Genomic DNA, 18,762 nt, shown 5'->3' with positions numbered 1-18,762 from the left:
GACGTCAAAGCCCCTTATAAAACAAATTAATCAAAAACATTACCGAATTGTCTAACTCATTAGAGTGCAAACAGCCAATCAAAGTAAAGTGTTTCAATATGAAGAATTGTTTGGGTTTTTTTTAAGTTTTTTTGATACTTTTAAAGGGTACTGAAAATGTAAATATTGAAACGGAAATACAGCAATTGCCATGCTGAATCATAACTGTGGTCCATCTAGTCCAGTCTCCTATCTCTGACAGCATCGGATGATTCCCAGAAAGATGCAAGAAACCCTGCAGTACCAGATGTGGGACAATGTAATCGCAATGAAGGTTTCATCTTAATCATCTTAAGACCTGAAACATGAGTTTTATATCCTTTTCAAAATGTATCAGCATTAGCTATTTATAATTCTGGATATTCTTGGTATCCATATAAATGTCCAATCTCTGTCTATTTCTCTACCTTTTTAAAATACGCCTATATCCACTCATCCAGTGCTCCGAGTGCCTATCCTACATGTTAAAAATTACAAGAAAAATATACACTGTTGTTGTAGCCATGTTGATTCCAGGATATTAGAGAGACAAGGTGGGTAAAGTAATATCTTTTATTGGACCAACTTCTGTTGGTGAGAGAGACCATAAAAGATATTACCTCATCCATCTCGTCTTGCTAAGAAAAATACAGACAAAGGACTGTCCATAAATATGTCCAGCTCAACCCCCACCCTGAACAGCCTTGACAAAGAGGGGAACAAGATGGGTTTTGCAGAGTCCTCAGAAGGTCAACAAATCCTACCTCTGGCAGACCAAGGGGGGAGGGGGAAGCAAGTTCCAAAACTGAGGATCTTTCACATAGAAAGCACTGCCAGCAATTCCCTCTTATTTATATTGAGGGAGATCCAGATAGAATGCCTCTGTTGAGCTCAGCTGTGGCAGAATATCGTAAGAAGAGAGGCAAGCTCTCGGGTAATCAGGCTCCAAACCATTTAGACTTTATGGGTTAAAAACAACACTTTGAATTCTACCCAGAAACATACTGAAAGTCAGTGGAGATTATGGAGATAACATGCTCCCAACATGCAACTCCACTTAATAAGCAGGCTACACCATTTTGCACTACCTTCATCTTCTGAATATTCCCAATACAGCCCCATGAATGACACATTACAGCAATCTAATCTTGAAGTGACAGAGGCATAGATTTTTGTGGCAAGGGCCACAGAAGAGAGAAACGGTCACACTCTTCTTGCCAGGTGCAGAAAAATACTCTTGGCCTCAGCCTTAACCTGGGCATCCAGGAGCAGCCCAGGATCCAATGCTACCCTGAAACTAAACTTTTTTTTTTTTTTTTTTTTTAAAAAACACAAATGGTGGCTGCATGCTCTTTATGAGGGGCACAGATGTAAGTTCTACCAACTCTTCCAGCTGCTCTCCCCAACCCACAAATGCTATCTCAGAGCTAGTCTGCACTATGGAGTTAGGGTGGCTTAACTACATTGCTTAGGGCTGTGAAAAATTTCATACCCTGCACTATGTAATTAAGCTGTAATTAAGTCCCAGTGTAGACACAGGTAGGCCAACGGAAGCTGTGCCACTGTAACGTTTCTAGTGTAGACATCCTATGTCTATTCTGGTTTGAGTTTGAACAGTCAACTAATACTTATCCAATCTCCAGGTTCATCTAGGGCATTGGATAATTAATTCCGCTGTTCTGGCTGGGTAGGATGTGATTGAAACCTAGAGCTGGATATCATCTGCATACCGAGTGCACTACCCATTTCTCCTCACCATCCATTCTAGCAGCCTCATACACACATTGAACAAAAGAGGTCACAATAGAATCTTACCCTCCAAGATATCCTGTAACAAAACATTCCAAAATCTAGTTACATAGAAATTTTATCAGTTTTGAATTTGCCACCTTTTGACTTCATTGTGCTATGAGACACAGAGAACAGAAGCTCCCTATCTTCACTACTTTTATCATGTCCATGCTTATATTTCTCCTTTCTAAAATAAACAACCCCAATCTTTTCAATCTCTCGTCACATTAGAATTTTTCAATGCCCTTTTTATCGCCCTCTCTGAAACCTAGACTTCTGCTGTATCCTTTCTGAGATAGTGTGTAGTTCTGACCACCCTTATTCCCAATGAGGATGTACCAGTTATTTATATAACGGTATTATGGTTTTTCATATTATTCCCCATTTGTTCCTTATGCATTCCAACACTGTTTACTTTTTAGACCACAGCTACACACCAAGCCAAAGTCTTCACTGAGCTGTCCACAGTCACGCCAACCTTTTTTTCCCTGAGCTGATACAGTTCGTTTAGAACCCTATGAGATGTATCGTTAATTATTTTTTTCCCCTTGAGTGTGTATCACTTTGCATTTATGAACACTGAATTTCACTTGACATGTTGCCCATTCATCTAGATGGGTCCATTCCATCTGCATTTCCTCCAGGCCTTCTCTAGATTTGATTAAGCTAAATAACTTTCTGTCTTCTGTAAATTTTGCTACCTGACTGCTTGCTCATCCCGCTTTCCAGACCATTAATAAATACAGTAAACAATATCAGACTTAATAAAGAACCTCGAGGCATCCCACTATTAAACTTCTGCATAGGATGAAAACTGACTATTTATTCATACGCTTTGTTCCTGTCTCTTAGCCAGTTTTTGATCCATGACAATTTTTTGCCTCTCACCAATGACAGAGTAAGTTTCTTTAGCATCTTTTTGTCAAAGGCCCTTTGAAAGTTTACAAAAGTCTACAAAATTATGTCAAATGCTTGACTGACATGTTTAAAGTGATATCAACTGATATCGCCCATCAAATGTAACCGTCCATTGCTCAATAATTACTAAACTAAATAATCAATGGTTTACCTGCCATAGAGAGAACTTTCTGAAAGTGCATCCATTAATGGTCCAATAATAAACTGGAGAGAGAAAAATTAAATTTACATTAAAACCAATCATTAAATTTTATACACGCACTAACTAGATTTATTTTACTTGTGATAAACAAGATAGAGGAAGGGTTCCTACTAATGAGAGAGACTTATTACTAACCTACAGCAGCAGGGGATTAAGCAATGAGCTTTGTACTGTCAGTCATTTTTGCTAGAACAACACCACTAAAAGAGCAGTGGTTTGCCTATTTGGTATAGAAGTTGGGCTACTGAGGAGAGGATGTAACCTGATTCGAGGAACAAGAAAGGCATTAATATTAGTTGCACATGGAAGTTGAAAGGAAGAAGAGAATGTGTCTTCACTGATCACTAGTAAAAATGTTAAGTAAAAACAGTCAACTTAAATTAAAAAAAAAACAAACCCACCTATTCCCCCCTACTGTTCACAAGTAGGGCCCTACCAAATTCGCGGCCATGAAAAATGCATCACAGGCTGTGAAATCTGATCTCCCCCGTGAAATCTGGCTATTGTAGGGAAGACCAGATTTCACAGAGTTGGGCGGCTGGAGAGTAGCGGTTGCTGGCTGAGAGCCCAGCTCTGCAAGCAGCACTGCCACCAGTAGCAGTCCTTTACTTCTGCGCTGCTGCTGGCGGTGACGCTGCCTTTACAGCGGGATGCCTGGCCAGCAGCTGCCCTATGCCTGCCCAGCTCTTAAGGCAGCAGCACAGAAGTAAGGGTGGCAATACCACGACACCCCTACCATAGCCTTGCAACCGACACACACACACAAAAACCCCTTTTGGGTTGGGACCCCCATGGTTACAATACTGTGACATTTCAGATTTAAATATCTGAAACCATGACATTTATTATTTTTAAAATCCTATGACAGTGAAATTGGCCAAAATGGACCATGAATTTGGTAGGACACCATTCATAAGTAACCTTTAAGAGTACTATAACTGAAAAAGAAAAAAAAACATTTTTCGCTTTGTACATTTCACAGCACTTGGTGTATAGTCAGTTCCTCTACTACAATCCCCTACAATCTATTTTCCATTTGGGTCTGTTTTTCATAAAACAAAAAGGAAGAAAATTATTTTTTACAAAAGAAGAAAAAAAATTAGAACCATAACACTGACAGGAGTCCTCAGGGATATATTGTAATTGTAGCTATTTTTAACCTTTTTTTTTTAAGCTGACTATAAATCAAGTTGGTGTCACTTTAATGAGCGATTGACCTTAATTGTATAAAACAGAAATTTTGGCTTTTGAGCTACCTGCAAGCTATTTCTTGGAAGTGGGGCTGGACAGAGTACAGAATAGATCATTTATACCCTGTGAGATGTAAGCTAACTACTAAATCTATGCAAATGCAATATGCTATTACAACAGTAAAACAGAGTGTAGTTTTAACACCTATAATATTTCTTTATTATATAGTAAGACAGACTTTTTTCATAATTTATTATAAGAGATACAGTAAAAAAAATGATTATTCAACAGTCTCTAGGGATATCGGAACCTTCCCACAATAAAGGGGGATAACCATCAGGCTTCAAAGTCTGTCCTCAGAGTAGTGAAACGCTGAGCATGGACTTCAAAACCTCCTCAGTAATCTCCTTTGTGGCCGGATGGTTCTGCTGAACTGAGGTGCTCAACAGCTCCAGTTCTGAAAAAGCTGAGGAGCTCTACAGAACTGGAACATCAGCAACCCTCAGGGAGAAAGAGATCATATCCAACCTTCATATAAAAAGAGTCCCAGTTAACTGGGATTCAACTAATTAAGGTTAGACTGCACTGGTCCCTGAAATAAGTATTTGTGGCTAAATGACAAGGAACACTGCAATAGGCACTCTTTCTTTGACCAACATAATCTTAACCCTGAGATCACTTCTAAATAATGTCATTACTCTTGACATAGCTAAATTTGATATGGTTTTATAGAATTTGTCTACCAACGACTCATGATTTAAATAATCAATTTAGGAAATGTTTCAGATTAAAATATCTATTTATCCTGGAAAATAGTTGGGAGGGAGGTTGGTTAGGGGAATGCTCTTACCTCTGAAAATCCTGGTGAATTTGGAAGACGTTTTGTTTCATAAATCTCCAGAAATTGAGCAACACCTTCCCTTGTCAAAGTTTTGTTTTCACTCTCAAACATCCTTTTGTAAATGCACATATGCCATGATGGGTGAAACAACCAACAACCTGGTACAAAGATGACAAATTTAACTGGTGTCAAATGATAGTGACATCAGCATGTAATCTGTCTAGTAGTAAATTTTAAAGAAGTGTATCAAACTAAAGTGTAAAATATTGAAGGTACATGACATGATGGTAAGCCATTACAAAACACTATTTAGAAAGAGGTTATACAGGTAGCTATTTATCTGGTGTCTAAAATGTGCTTTTCTCTAAAAAACACAATATAAGCATTTATTAACATAGCTGGAAAAACTTACCCAATGCTTTCTAGCCTAAAGACTAAAACTAATAGCAAGAGTGAAAAATACTTGTTTCCTTTTCCCCTCCAAGCCACTCCCTCTGTAATTCAAAGCAATAAACAGCTATCTACTGTATTTACCTGTGACAAACTGTCAATCAACTATCTATTTAACAGATTACAATTTAACTTACTACTCATATTTTATTTTGGTTAGATCTTTTTTCCCCTTCTCAGATTCACTCCATCATGGTGTATCTTTCCCAGTATTGTCTCTGATATCCAGTTCCTTCCTCTCCTTTGTCTACTGCAATGTTGCCCAGGCAGCCTGGCTCAGCACCTCCCTCCCCAGCATGTAAGCCAGGGAAAAAGGAACTTAAAACTGGCTTCATTGGTTCATATTCCTGGCTCCCTGGGCCAGGGCTGCTGCATTGTTCTTCTGGCATTCTACATGGCCATCTTATTCTCTAGCTCCCGCTGCTATCTGTCTATCTTAAGACAAAGCAAACTCAGTGGAAATGGGCCTATTTGTGAGGCGGGAGGGATGAGAATTAAAGGAATTTCATGGTGATAGAATAAGTAACTTTGCTGCAGGTACTGGTCTAAACAGCACTGACTGTCAGCACTGAGATCAATGGCACCGGTAGGTCATGTCTCACTCCAGACAGTAGCAGGGGGAGTTGAGCCATAGTTCTCACTCTGACCTTGGTACCGTAGGACTCAGGAGATGATGTGTGTGAGGAATGACAATGACCCGAGTCTCAAGTGCTTGAGTTGCCTTTCTTGGGTCTTGATTCAAGTTTTTGTTCCAAAGAACAAACAGTCTTTGGACCTTGTGAGAAGATCCTAGCGAAGGTGACATCTCTTCTCCTCATGCAATCTAGGAGTCTTTGAATCCTTGTCAGGGGAAGCAGATGCAGAGCTTCAGGGACACTTCTAGTCAGTATATACTCAGCTCTGCCAACTTCTGTATGGACTAGATCAGGGGCTGGATGCATTGATTGTTCAATAAAGTAGTCCCTCAAACACACCTCCTGTTATTTCTGTGTTCTCTTCTTGAATGACTTGCAGATGCTACATTTCTCTCTCACATGCCCCTCTCCCAAGAATATGAGGCATCTGATGTAAGCATCGCTCACTTGTGGTATAACAGCCCCGAAGGAAGGACAATGCTTGAAGGCCAAGGACTTCTGCATTTCAAAGCTAATGCTGGAGGCTTTGATAAAAATATCAAAGGAAAGTCCCATCCCGAATGAAAGAATAATTAAAACTAGTAAGCGATCTACTAACACTACTCTATTTACACTAACATTTACAAGATAGTAAGTGATAAACATGTGAGAGAGAAGGCCATTGGCACCAGACGCACAGGAAGCTCCAACTCCTAGGCACAGACAATTCAGTCTGAGATCATGAATAATTCTATGGGCAAGTTAATGACAGAAAGATAAAAGTGGTGTTATCTGATTCATAAAAAAATCTACAGAATCATCATTTCAGTGGTGTCACCCTGTGTATCATGACAGGGAAGTTTTGCTACTCTCCAGCTCCAAGTCCTCCGACTGGTGGAAATTTTGCTAGTACAATGTCATCAGAAACGGGTAGAATTGGGTATCCTTTGAAAGCCCTTTTTTCCACAAATACAATGGTACCAAACACTACAAACTTAGAACAATTATGTAGATATATAGGCAAGAAAATGTTTAAAACAATCAACTTTTTTTTAATTATACTTTAGCACAAGCATGTCAAAAATGCAGCCATCACAAAATTAAATTGTGGCTCTCAACTGACAGAACTGAGTTATCAGTTAATGCTCATAAAATGATAGCTAATTCCAACATGATCAGCCTTTAACTTGGCACTACACAAGGTGCCAGAATGAATGACCTGTGTATGAATCCTGCCAATCATAGCAGCTAGCCCCACTGATTGCTCAGTTCATTTAACATTCCTTATGCAGCTGGAACACATGAACAAATATATCTGCAGAATTGAATCAAAATGTTGAACAGGCCTGTTCAACAGGAGAAGGCTAAACGAGAGAAGATATGAGCAATCAGCAGGCACAAAATCAAGATGTTGGGAACAAAATTAATCAAGAAACCTACAGCATGCAGAGAAAAAATGCTTGAATTGCCTATGCATTAATAGTAAGAGTTCAAGTAACTAACAGACTTGGAATTGCTCATTTATGAACATAAATTTGATCTAACTGGTATTGCTGAAACCTGGTGGGATGATTCAAATAACTGGAACGTTAACTTCAATAGTTATAACTGATTTAGGAAGGACTGAGTGGGCAAAATAGGAGAGAAGGAATGGCACTCTACATCAAATATGGCTTTACCTGTCTCAGAGTCACTGATAACTCAGAAGAAAATGATCTTGAATGCTTATGGATCAATAACCTCACAGATAAAGCACAAGATGAATTATCAGACACATAGATCAACACAATTTGTTGGAGAAGAGCCAATACGGCTTTTGTAAAGAGAAATCCTGCCTCACCAATCTATAAGAATTCTTTGAGGACAGTCAACAAACATGTGGACAAAGGTGATCCAATGGATATAATGTACTTGGACTTTCAGAAAGCTTTTGACAAGGTCCCTCACCAAAGGCTCTTAAGCAAACAAAGCAGTCTTCGGATAAGAGGGAAGATCTTCTCATGGATCAGTAACTGGTTAAAAGATTAAAAACAAAGGGTAGGTATAAATGGTCAGTTTTCAGAATGGAGAGAGGTAAAATAGTGGTGTCCCCCAGGGAACTGTACTGGGACCAGTGCTGTTCAACATATTCATAAATTATCTGGAAAAAGGAGTAAACAGTGAGGTAGCAAAATTTGCAGACAATTCAAAATTACTCAAAATAATTACCGTACCTACTCGTTCATTAGCCCATTCGTTTATAAGCCAACCAGCCAAAATGGATAGGTAAAAATAGCAAAAACTGTATGACCCTTTCATAAGCCGATCCTATATCTCAGGGGTTGGAAAACTTTGGCTCCCGGCAAAAAAGCCTCCGTCCCCTCCGTCCCCACCACCAGTGCGGCAGGGGAGGGCGGCCGGGGCTCCGCTCTCCCCCCGGCGGCCAGAGCCGGAGCACCGCGCCGCCCCCCTCCAGGTGCCGTCCCAAGCACAAGCTTGGTGGGCTGGTGCCTGGAGCCGGCCTTGCTCCCGGCCCATCAGGGTCAGCCTCTGGCAGGTTGGGATGTTTTGTTTACCTGGAGCGTTCACAGGCATGGAGTCCCTCAGCTCCCAGTGGCTGGGGTTCGCCGTTCCCAGCCAATGGGAGCTGCGGGAAGTGGCGCCACTGAGGGGCTCCATGCCTGTGAACGCTCCAGGTAAACAAAACAACAATGTATTAGATATTCAATTAAATGATTCCATAGAGTTTAAAATCATCAAATTTTGGTGTAGACCCATTTATAAGCCGACCCCGCTCTTTGATGAGTCACTCTTTTACCAAAAATATTCGGCTTATGAATGAGTATATACGGTAAGTCCAAAGCAGACTGCAAAAAGTTACCAAGGGACCTCACAAAGCTGGGTGACTGGGCAACAAAATGGCAGATGAAATTCAGTGTTGATATTTGCAGAGTAATGCACAATGGAAAACATAATCCCATCTATACATAAAAATGATGGGGTAAAATTACTGTTACCACTCAAGAAAGAGATCTTGGAGACACTGTGGATAGTTCTCTGAAAACATCGACCGAATGTGCAGTGGCAGTCAAAAAAACCTAACAGAATGTTAGGAAACATTAGGAAAGGGATAAATAAAAAGAAGACAGAAAATATCAATGCTATTACATAAATCCATGGTATGCCCACACTTTGAATACAGCACACAGTTCTGGTTGACCCATCTCAAAAATATATATTAGAATTGGAAAAGGTACAAAGAAGGGCAACAAAAATTATTAAGGATATGAAATAGCTTCAATATGAGGAGAGATTAAAAAGACTGGGACTTTTCAGCTTGGAAAAAGAGACAAGGTTGGATATGATAGAGATCTATAAAAACATGAATGGTGTTAAAAAAAAAAAAAAAAAAAATGAATAAGGAAGTGTTATTTTCTCCTTCACATAACACAAAGACCAGGCATCACCCAATGAAATTAAAAGGCAGCAGGTTTAAAATTAACAAAATAAAGTACTTATTCACACAACACAGTCAATCTGTGGAACTCGTTGCCAAGGGATGTTGTGAAGGCCATGTCACAATCAATAAGCTACTGTCTCACACTCGCATGAAGGACAAGTTAACTTCATACTTTGCAGGGGAAATGCTACAGCAGGCAAAAAAACTGCTCGAAGAATTTTGTCATCACATGAAATAACAAAGCTGTTGAAACGCCACTGAACAGTGTGGAGTTTCTTCATTAAAAGACACTAACATCATCTTGCATCAATGCCCTAGAGAGAGTTGCAACTAAACTCCAGATTTTTGCACAAGACTCTACCCAAGACTTCCTCAAGATTCTGTCTTTGTGCCTTCTGCTAGGGATCAGAATTGCTGTATAATCCTCAGAAATGTGTCCCTATCATTCAAAGCATTAAAAGCCGCTGCACTGCCAGGTGTCCACGCCCTTTTAGGATGTGACACTACTGGAAGGCTGGCATGAAAAACCAATTTATCTTACTGAAAAGCATCTGATTCAGCCTCCGAAAATTCTCTCCTCACTCTGAAGGGGCTCGGAATGGCTAAGACAGTCATAAATGCACTGAAGGTGTTCATAACATGCGTTTACCATTTGAAAAACAACATTACAACACTTGCAGAGATTCATGGAAAACATCCACCATTGTAACTGACAAACAAAGAAAAACTGCCAGGGATAAGGGATGCATTTACACTTTCTAACAAGAAGGCAAGAAATGAAACGGTTCTGGGATGGTCAAGCACATCCAAAGCAAGCCTCACCTATCAGGCACTGATAGGTCTTGGAGAACAGACTGATCACACCAGTTATGTGTGAAATATCATGCGCTCCCAAATCAATCCTTCAGCTAATCAAATGCTTGTCTGCAAAGACCAGATGTTTGCCACCTTACAAGTTTATGGCCAGCAGCCCGCCCTGAACGAAGATGTATGAGCGTAGCGCAAACAATAACAGTGTTACAACATAGATTCATAGATTCTAGGACTGGAAGGGACCTCGAGAGGTCATCGAGTCCAGTCCCCTGCCCTCATGGCAGGGCCAAATACTGTCTAGAATAGACCATCCATGATAGACATTTATCTAACCTACCCTTAAATATTTCCAGAGATGGAGATTCCACAACCTCCCTACGCAATTTATTCCAGTGTTTAACCACCCTGACAGTTAGAAACTTTTTCCTAATGTCCTACCTAAACCTCCCTTGCTGCAGTTTAAGCCCACTGCTTCTTGTTCTATCCTTAAAGGCTAAGATGAACAAGTTTTCTCCCTCCTCCTTATGACCACCCTTTCAGATACCTGAAAATTGCTATCATGTCCCCTCTCAGTCTTCTCTTTTCCAAACTAAAGAGACCCAATTCTTTCAGCCTTCCTTCATAGGTCATCTAGACCTTTAATCATTCTTATTGCTCTTCTCTGGACCCTCTCCAATTTCTCCACATCTTTCTTGAAATGTGGTGCTCAGAACTGGACACAATACTCCAGTTGAGGCCTAACCAGCGCAGAGTAGAGCAGAAGAATGACTTCTTGTGTCTTGCTCACAACACACCTGTTAATACATCCCAGAATCATGTTTGCTTTTTTTGCAACAGCATCACACTGTTGACTCATATTTAGCTTGTGGTCCACTATAACCCCTAGATCCCTTTTTGCCGTACTCCTTCCTAGACAGGCTCTTCCCATTCTAATCAAAGAGGCTGATAAAGGAGGTGCTGTTGTCATCATGAACAGGTCTGACTACCAGACGGAGGCTGCCAGACAACTCTCCAATACCAAATTCTACAGGCCACTTTCCTCAGATCCCACTGAGGAATATACTAAGAAACTGCACCATCTACTCAGGACACTCCCTACACTAACACAGGAACAATTCAACATACCCTTGGAGCCCCGACCGGGGTTATTCTATCTACTACCCAAGAGCCACAAACCTGGAAATCCTGGACGCCCCATCATCTCTGGAATTGGCACTCTCACTGAAGGACTATCCAGATATGTAGACTCTCTGCTCAGACCCTATGCCACCAGAACTCCCAGCTATCTCCGTGACACCACTGATTTCCTGAGAAAACTACAATGCATTGGTGATCTCCAACACCATCCTAGCCACTATGGATGTGGAGGCTCTCTACACAAACATCCCACACACAGATGGAATACAAGCTGTCAGGAACAGTATCCCTGATGATAACACAGCACAACTTGTTGCTGAGCTCTGTGACTTTATCCTCACGCACTACTATTTCAAATTTGGTAACAATATATACCTCCAGACCAGTGGCACCGCCATGGGCACCCGCATGGCCCCACAATATGCCAACATTTTTATGGCTGACCTGGAACAACACTTCCTCAGCTCTCTTCCACTCATGCCCCTCCTCTACCTATGCTACACTGACGACATCTTCATCATCTGGACCCACGGGAAGGAGACTCTGGAAGAATTCCACCACGATTTCAACAGCTTCCACCCCACCATCAACCTCAGCCTGGACCAATCTACACGGGAGGTCCACTTCCAAGACACCACAGTACAAATAAGTGATGGCCACGTTACCACCACCCTATACCGAAAACCCACCAACCGCTATGCCTACCTTCATGCCTCCAGCTTCCACCCCGGACACACCACACGATCCATCGTCTACAGCCAAGCACTGAGGTACAACCGCATCTGCTCCAACCCCTCAGAGACCAACACCTACAAGATCTTCACCAAGCATTCTCAAAACTACGATACCCGCACAAGGAAATAAGGAAACAAATCAACAGAGCCAGACGTGTACCCAGAAGCCTCCTGCTACAAGACAAGCCCAAGAAAGAAACCAACAGAACTCCACTGGCCAACACCTACAGTCCTCAGCTTAAACCTCTCCAACGCATCATCAGTGATCTACAACCCATCCTGGACAATGATCCCTCTCTTTCACAGACCTTGGGAGGCAGGCCGGTCCTCACCCACAGACAACCTGCCAACCTTAAGCATATTCTCACCAGCAACCACACACCGCACCATAACAACTCTAACTCAGGAACCAATCCATGCAACAAACCTCGATGCCAACTCTGCCCACATATCTACAACACCACCACCATCACAGGACCTAACTAGATCAGCTACAACATCACCAGTTCATTCACCTGCACGTCCACCAATGTTATATATGCCATCATGTGCCAGCAATGCCCCTCTGCTATGTACATTGGCCAAACTGGACAGTCACTACATAAAAGGATAAATGGACACAAGCCAGATATCAGGAATGGCAATATACAAAAACCTGTAGGAGAACACTTCAACCTCCCTGGCCACACAACAGCAGATGTAAAGGTAGCCATCTTACAGCAAAAAAACTTCAGGACCAGACTCCAAAGAGAAACTGCTGAGCTTCAGTTCATTTGCAAATTTTACACCATCAGATCAGGATTAGACAGAGACTGTGAATGGCTATCCAACTACAGAAGCAGTTTCTCCTCCCTTGGTGTTCACACTTCAACTGCTAGCAGAGGACCTCACCCTCCCTGACTGAACTAACTTCGTTATCTCCAGACTGATTCTTGCCAGCATATTTATACCTGCCCCTGGAAATTTCCATTACATGCATCCGACGAAGTGGGCATTCACCCACGAAAGCTTATGCTCTAATACATCTGTTAGTCTTAAAGGTGCCACAGGACTCTCTGTTGCTTTTTACAGATCCAGACTAACATGGCTACCCCTCTGATACTTCCCATTCTGTATGTGTGAAACTGATTGTTCCTTCCTAAGTGGAGCACTTTGCATTTGTCTTTATTAAACTTCATCCTGTTTACCTCAGACCATTTCTCCAATTTGTCCAGTTCATTTTGAATTATGACCCTATCTTCCAAAGCAGTTGCAATCCCTCCCAGTTTGGTATCATCTGCAAACTTAATAAGCGTACTTTCTATGCCAATATCTAAGTCGTTGATGAAGATATTGAACAGAGCCAGTCCCAAAACCGACCCCTGCGGAACCCCACTTGTTATACCTTTCCAGCAGGATTGGGAACCATTAATAACTACTCTCTGAGTATGGTTATCCAGCCAGTTATGCACCCACCTTATAGTAGACCCATCTAAGTTGAATTTGCCTAGTTTATTGATAAGAATATCACGTGAGACCGTATCAAATGCCTCACTAAAGTCTAGGTATATCACATCCACCGCTTCTCCCTTATCCACAAGACTCGTTATCCTATCAAAGAAGGCTATCAGTCTACATGATGTCTAGCAGTGATAGCTGGAGACAACACTGATGATGACTTTGATGAATAAATCTTTCCAGTCCTACATGTCAAGGTTAACTTCCCTAGGACTACCAAAGATCAAAGTCTTTTTCATGTACATAATGCATACCTGTGTTGAAGTATAATTTTAAAAGTTGCTTTTTAAACATTTTCGTGAATATATATCTGCATAATTGTTCTAGTTTTGTCATGTTTGGTGCTTTGTATTCGTGGGAGAAAGAGCTTTTAAATGACACTCAACTCAGTCCATTTCCGACAACACTGTATTAGCAAAATTTCCAACAACCAGAGGACCTGAAGCTAGCAGCAAGTCCACCCACCGCAATGCAGAGGGTGACACCACTGAAATGATAATTCTGTAGATTTTTATGAATCAAATGACACTTCCTCCCTAACTTGCCCATGGAATGAGATTTAACTACATTATGCTCCCAGATACCGTAATAAGAAGGAACTGAAGTGGGGTGATTTCACCCTTTATACCCTCAACTGGAGGCACCAGGAAGCTCATGAAAACTCTCTGACTCAAGTGCACTCAACACACACACACACACAGAGCTAAGTGAAACAGACACAAGTACTCAAAGAAGAATTAGGGGTTCTTGCCACAAAATTAGATTCCATCTTACTTCGGAGTACAGTGGGCCCTGACAAAGTATGTTTGGTGGATAGTCTATAAATCAATATGAAAAGCAACTCTGGATAGGACATACATCTAGCTAAAAGATAGTTGTTTCAAGTGAATGGTAAGGAAAAAACATTATTTTATTTTCATTTGTATGGTAATGTCTGAAAATAATTACCTTACCTTTTTCTGATAATGCATATTCATACAAACTGTTTAACTTTGGTAAGACTGGCTTTATAACATGTATCTGAAATTCAAAAGCAGATTTTACATAATTAATTTAGTTCAACACTCAAACCAAAAAGTTGGTATCATAGCTATACTTATGGGTTAGAATTTGCTCTCAGTTACACTAGTATAAAACTGGAGTAACTTTATTTAAATTAAGAGTTACTCTAATCAGTACCTTTTGTAATTAATCCTAGGATCTGATGCATGGTACTTAAAGTTAGTTTACAGGTTTCTTATTGAACTGCCTTCACTGTCATGCTGTTCTATCACACCAACCACTGCACTTACCCATCAGCAATTGACATTTTCATTCATGATTGAAAACTTGTAGATTTTCAATTCAATAAAACAGCACAATATATTTACTAAAATTTGAAGGTTTAGTTGGAAAGAAAATTGTAGGAGTTATTTCTCTCAGTAAAGGCTATCTGTTGATATATTTCATTTTAGACAGTGAAGAAGTGCAAATGGTTTGACTACGGGTGATGGATAGGACCCTACCAAATTCACAGCCATGAAAAACATGTCATGGGCCATGAAATCAGACCTCCCCCAAGAAATCTAGCTATTGGAGGGGTGGGAGATGGAAGGGGCTGGGGGCTCCTACCATCCACCAGGCTCCAGCTGGCTGGGGAGGGATGGGATTTCCTCTTTCCCTGCACAGCCACTTTTGGGGGGAGATCAGACCCACCTCTGGATACCTCCCCTTATTGCAGGAAGCTCCATCGATGCTGCCAGCTCTGAAGGCTCCCAGCAGCACGGGGGAGATCAGACCCACCTCCATCTCCGGGAATCTCGTCTGGCTGCAGGAAGCTCTGCAGCTGCTGCCTTCTCAGCCCAGCTCCGAAGGCAGCACAGAAGAGAGGGTGGCAATCCCATGACCCCCCTTCATCAGCTTTGTGATCCCCCATAACATATTTTTGGGTCAGGACCCCCATGGTTACACCACCATGAAATTACAGGTGTAAACATCTGAAAACATTAAATTGACCAATTTTAAAACCTTCCGGCCGTGAAATTGATCAAAATGAATCCTGAATTTGGTAGGGTCCTAGTGACGGGCTTTACAGACCCCACACTATGGATAAAAGGAATAGTGAAACAATACTGTGCCCAGAAGGCCCCACCTCTCAGCAGCTGCCAGGCATGTTCCCTATGAAGGATCTACTTAAATGGAAAGCTCTGGCAGTCAGCAGGGGGAAGAGTGAAGGAGAGACTGGCTGCAAGAAGGCAAATGGAGAGTAGTTGCTGAAGCAGAGCAATATATAGGGGGAAGACTGGGACTGTAAGACATGGCCAGGAGACCGGGGTCTGACCTTGCCCCCTCTTCTCCCTGACCCAAGAGAACAAGTGGACTCTGGGAGTGAGCTGGAAATCTCCCCCTGCAGCTGGAGCTCTGAATTACTGAGACTGTGCAAGGATGGGAAACAGAATGAAATAATGAAATCTGATTTTCATCATCAGATAAGTGACTTACCCATAGTCTTTCAGCAAACTCAAATCAGGTCTCCCAACTGCAATCCCCTGCTCAACCCACTAGATTTATTGTTGTCTCAAAGAAATTATGAGGGGGTTTCTAACTCCAAAATAATTCAATCACACTAACTTATAAAAGCTGTATGTTAAATGTTTTGCATGTGAAAACCAAAAAGTCTAAGGCAAAAGACTTATAAAGCTGTAACAGGCTATTTAAACATGCTTGTTAAAGCAAGATTACTAGTTTGTGATATCTGAACAAAATGTGTGATTGACAATACTGTTCAGCATAAGAACATATAATCAAAAATACTCAACATGTTATACACAAACTTAAAGTACACTTACCTGATTTCCTTCCAGAGTCTCCATTATTAAAATGTAATTTTCCCAAAATTGCAAAAGTTTGTCATTCTTCTCCACAGACCACCAGAAAAGACTTGGTTCTAATTGAAAATATTAAATTGTTTAAATTACAAAGATATTTCTGCTCCTATTCTTCAAGCAAAAAGTAATATAATGCCGTCTCCAGCATGAGTTATCATCACCAAGAAGTGATAACACAGGACTTGATCCTACAGTCTTTTCATTCCTACTAATATCAACAGTTTTGCCTCAACAAGGGCTGAAAAAAATCAAATTTTAAAATCTACTGAATTTTAACGGCAATTTCCCATGTGGCTGAAGTGAAAATATATGAACACGCAGATTTTTCTGATAAACCCATTTAAGATTAGCTAGAAAACTGCGACTATGCTAATCACCTGTCAGAATTTGCTATTCTTTCCAGATCTCATCATTCGTTTTTCCAATAATAGTAACTCATATTTTGTTACCTGCTGTATAAATGGTAAACTGACATGAAAGTGACACTTCTCAGAATCTGCTAGTAACAGCAGAAGTAGAGATTGAGTGTTTTATCACTTTGTGGGGATGTTGGATTGCAGATTTTATTTTTTAATTAATATTTTGCACCCACTTAAGTAGCTTGCCCACAATTACACAGGAAGCCCAAGAAAACAGAACCATTTTCTCTACTCATGCCATGTGCTTTTAATTACAGTGCAACAATCTTGAAAGTTTCAAATAATCTGAGACTTTAAATATTTGAAACTGTTAAGGGAGAATCTTGCTCCTGCCTCTTAAACACCAAGTGCTAAATTATGCCTTGCAGAGTGGGTGAGGCATGAGCAGGGCTAGCAATTCTTCCCCATGCCATTTCAAGACAGCCCTCAATGGCCAGGCTTCCAGCACTGAGGAATAGAAGGGGGAACCAGCTGGTACAATTGCCAACCCTAGCAGCCCTACAGTGCATATTTCAAGATGCACTCTTCCCAGTGATCCCCCAGACTTCCGAGTTAAATCTTCCATAATAGTCTACAAGACTGACTAGGCATCATGTGAAGAGCTTTGGCATAGAAAGTATTCTGCAAAACGAAGGATCGTCTGATAGGCTACAAAGTGGGTCAAAATTTGGAATGCACCTTTGCCCACTGTCTACCTCCATCTTTACTTAAGCCTCGGTCAGTGGTTCATTAGAAAGGTGCTTAGTTTCCTTGGCTATTTAGACAGGGCCCAGGGCTTGTCTGTGCTGATTTTTACCAAGTCTGAAATGAAGTTGTAACATGGTGGACTCCACTAACAGTTTGTTTCCATACTTTATGATTAACACATGCTTCTGAGCCATGTAACTGCAGAGTTTCAACTTAGCTCATAAGTAGTTGTAACAAATGCCAGTGTGTAAACAGACCCGAACACCATTTTTGTGCTGTACTGGTTAACCAAATTTGCCTACCTTCCTACCTCCCAATGCCCAGTACAAGAGGACAGAAATACAATAATCTCCCGGACACCAACAACTCTGCAAGGCACCTATGGAACAATTATCATCTTGGCACCCAAGCACTGGCAGAACAGGCTGGCTGTGCAGATTGCCCCACAATGCAGTAATGCACACATGGCCGTGCAGGGTGGCAGGCCGACTAAGCTGTGTGAGTCGCCGATATGTGGATGTGCTCGGAGGGGTTAGCAAGGGCAGTCGACTGACAGGTGCGGGCTATGTACCGTCTCCATTGTCCGGGGGGCAGGTGCAGTCCGTGCGCAGCTGATCGGACACCTCCACCGCTCGCTTCAGCAGGTAGCGGGCTCGTTTCCGGCACAGCCCGTCCCCGTCGGTGAGTCCCTCCTGCACCACTCGCCAGAAGCCCCCGCAGAGCCGAGCGTCCAGAGCCGGGCCCTCCCGGCCGCCATCCCCGTCCAGGCCGGGGAACAGCAGGTCCGCCAGGGCTGTCAGGGCCAGCAGGGTCCGGCTCACCCGCTGGGCGGCGTCCCCCTCCTCCCCGCGCCCCGGCAGCAGCCCCGCCCAGACCCGCCCCAGGGCGGCGCGGTTACTGCTCAGCGCGGGCAGCAGCCGCCCGGCCACCAGCGCCGCCGCCACCTCCTCCCCGGCCTCGCGCCCGCCCGCCCGCACGAGCGCCAGCGCCGCGTCCACCGCCCGCTCCAGCAACGCCGGCTCCTGCAGCTCGGGGGCCACGGCCACCAGCGCCTCCACCGCCGCCTCGGCGTCCAGCCCGGCCCCCGGCGGCTCGGCCCGCAGCGCCGCCAGCGCCTCCCCGGCCAGCCGCGCCGCCAGCTGTA

At 42.4% G+C, this 18,762-nt stretch overlaps 1 protein-coding gene across 1 annotated transcript in view; it reads right to left on the bottom strand.

The window, feature by feature from the left end:
- TARBP1 (TAR (HIV-1) RNA binding protein 1) overlaps nucleotides 1-18,762 on the bottom strand; it is a 116,504-nt gene that overhangs the window by 80,864 nt on the left and 16,878 nt on the right. Inside the window, exons 2-6 of the mRNA XM_034766873.1 lie at nucleotides 18,190-18,757; nucleotides 16,474-16,571; nucleotides 14,599-14,665; nucleotides 4,971-5,119; nucleotides 2,879-2,931 (exon numbers count right to left, since the gene is read on the bottom strand). Coding sequence (XP_034622764.1) covers nucleotides 2,879-2,931; nucleotides 4,971-5,119; nucleotides 14,599-14,665; nucleotides 16,474-16,571; nucleotides 18,190-18,757 — 935 coding nt within the window. The remainder of the gene's footprint in view (nucleotides 1-2,878; nucleotides 2,932-4,970; nucleotides 5,120-14,598; nucleotides 14,666-16,473; nucleotides 16,572-18,189; nucleotides 18,758-18,762) is intronic.

The sequence above is a fragment of the Trachemys scripta genome, chromosome 3 (genome assembly GCF_013100865.1).
Source record: "Trachemys scripta elegans isolate TJP31775 chromosome 3, CAS_Tse_1.0, whole genome shotgun sequence".
Taxonomy (NCBI): Eukaryota; Metazoa; Chordata; order Testudines; family Emydidae; genus Trachemys; species Trachemys scripta.
This window is presented reverse-complemented; position numbering and strand designations above follow the sequence as displayed.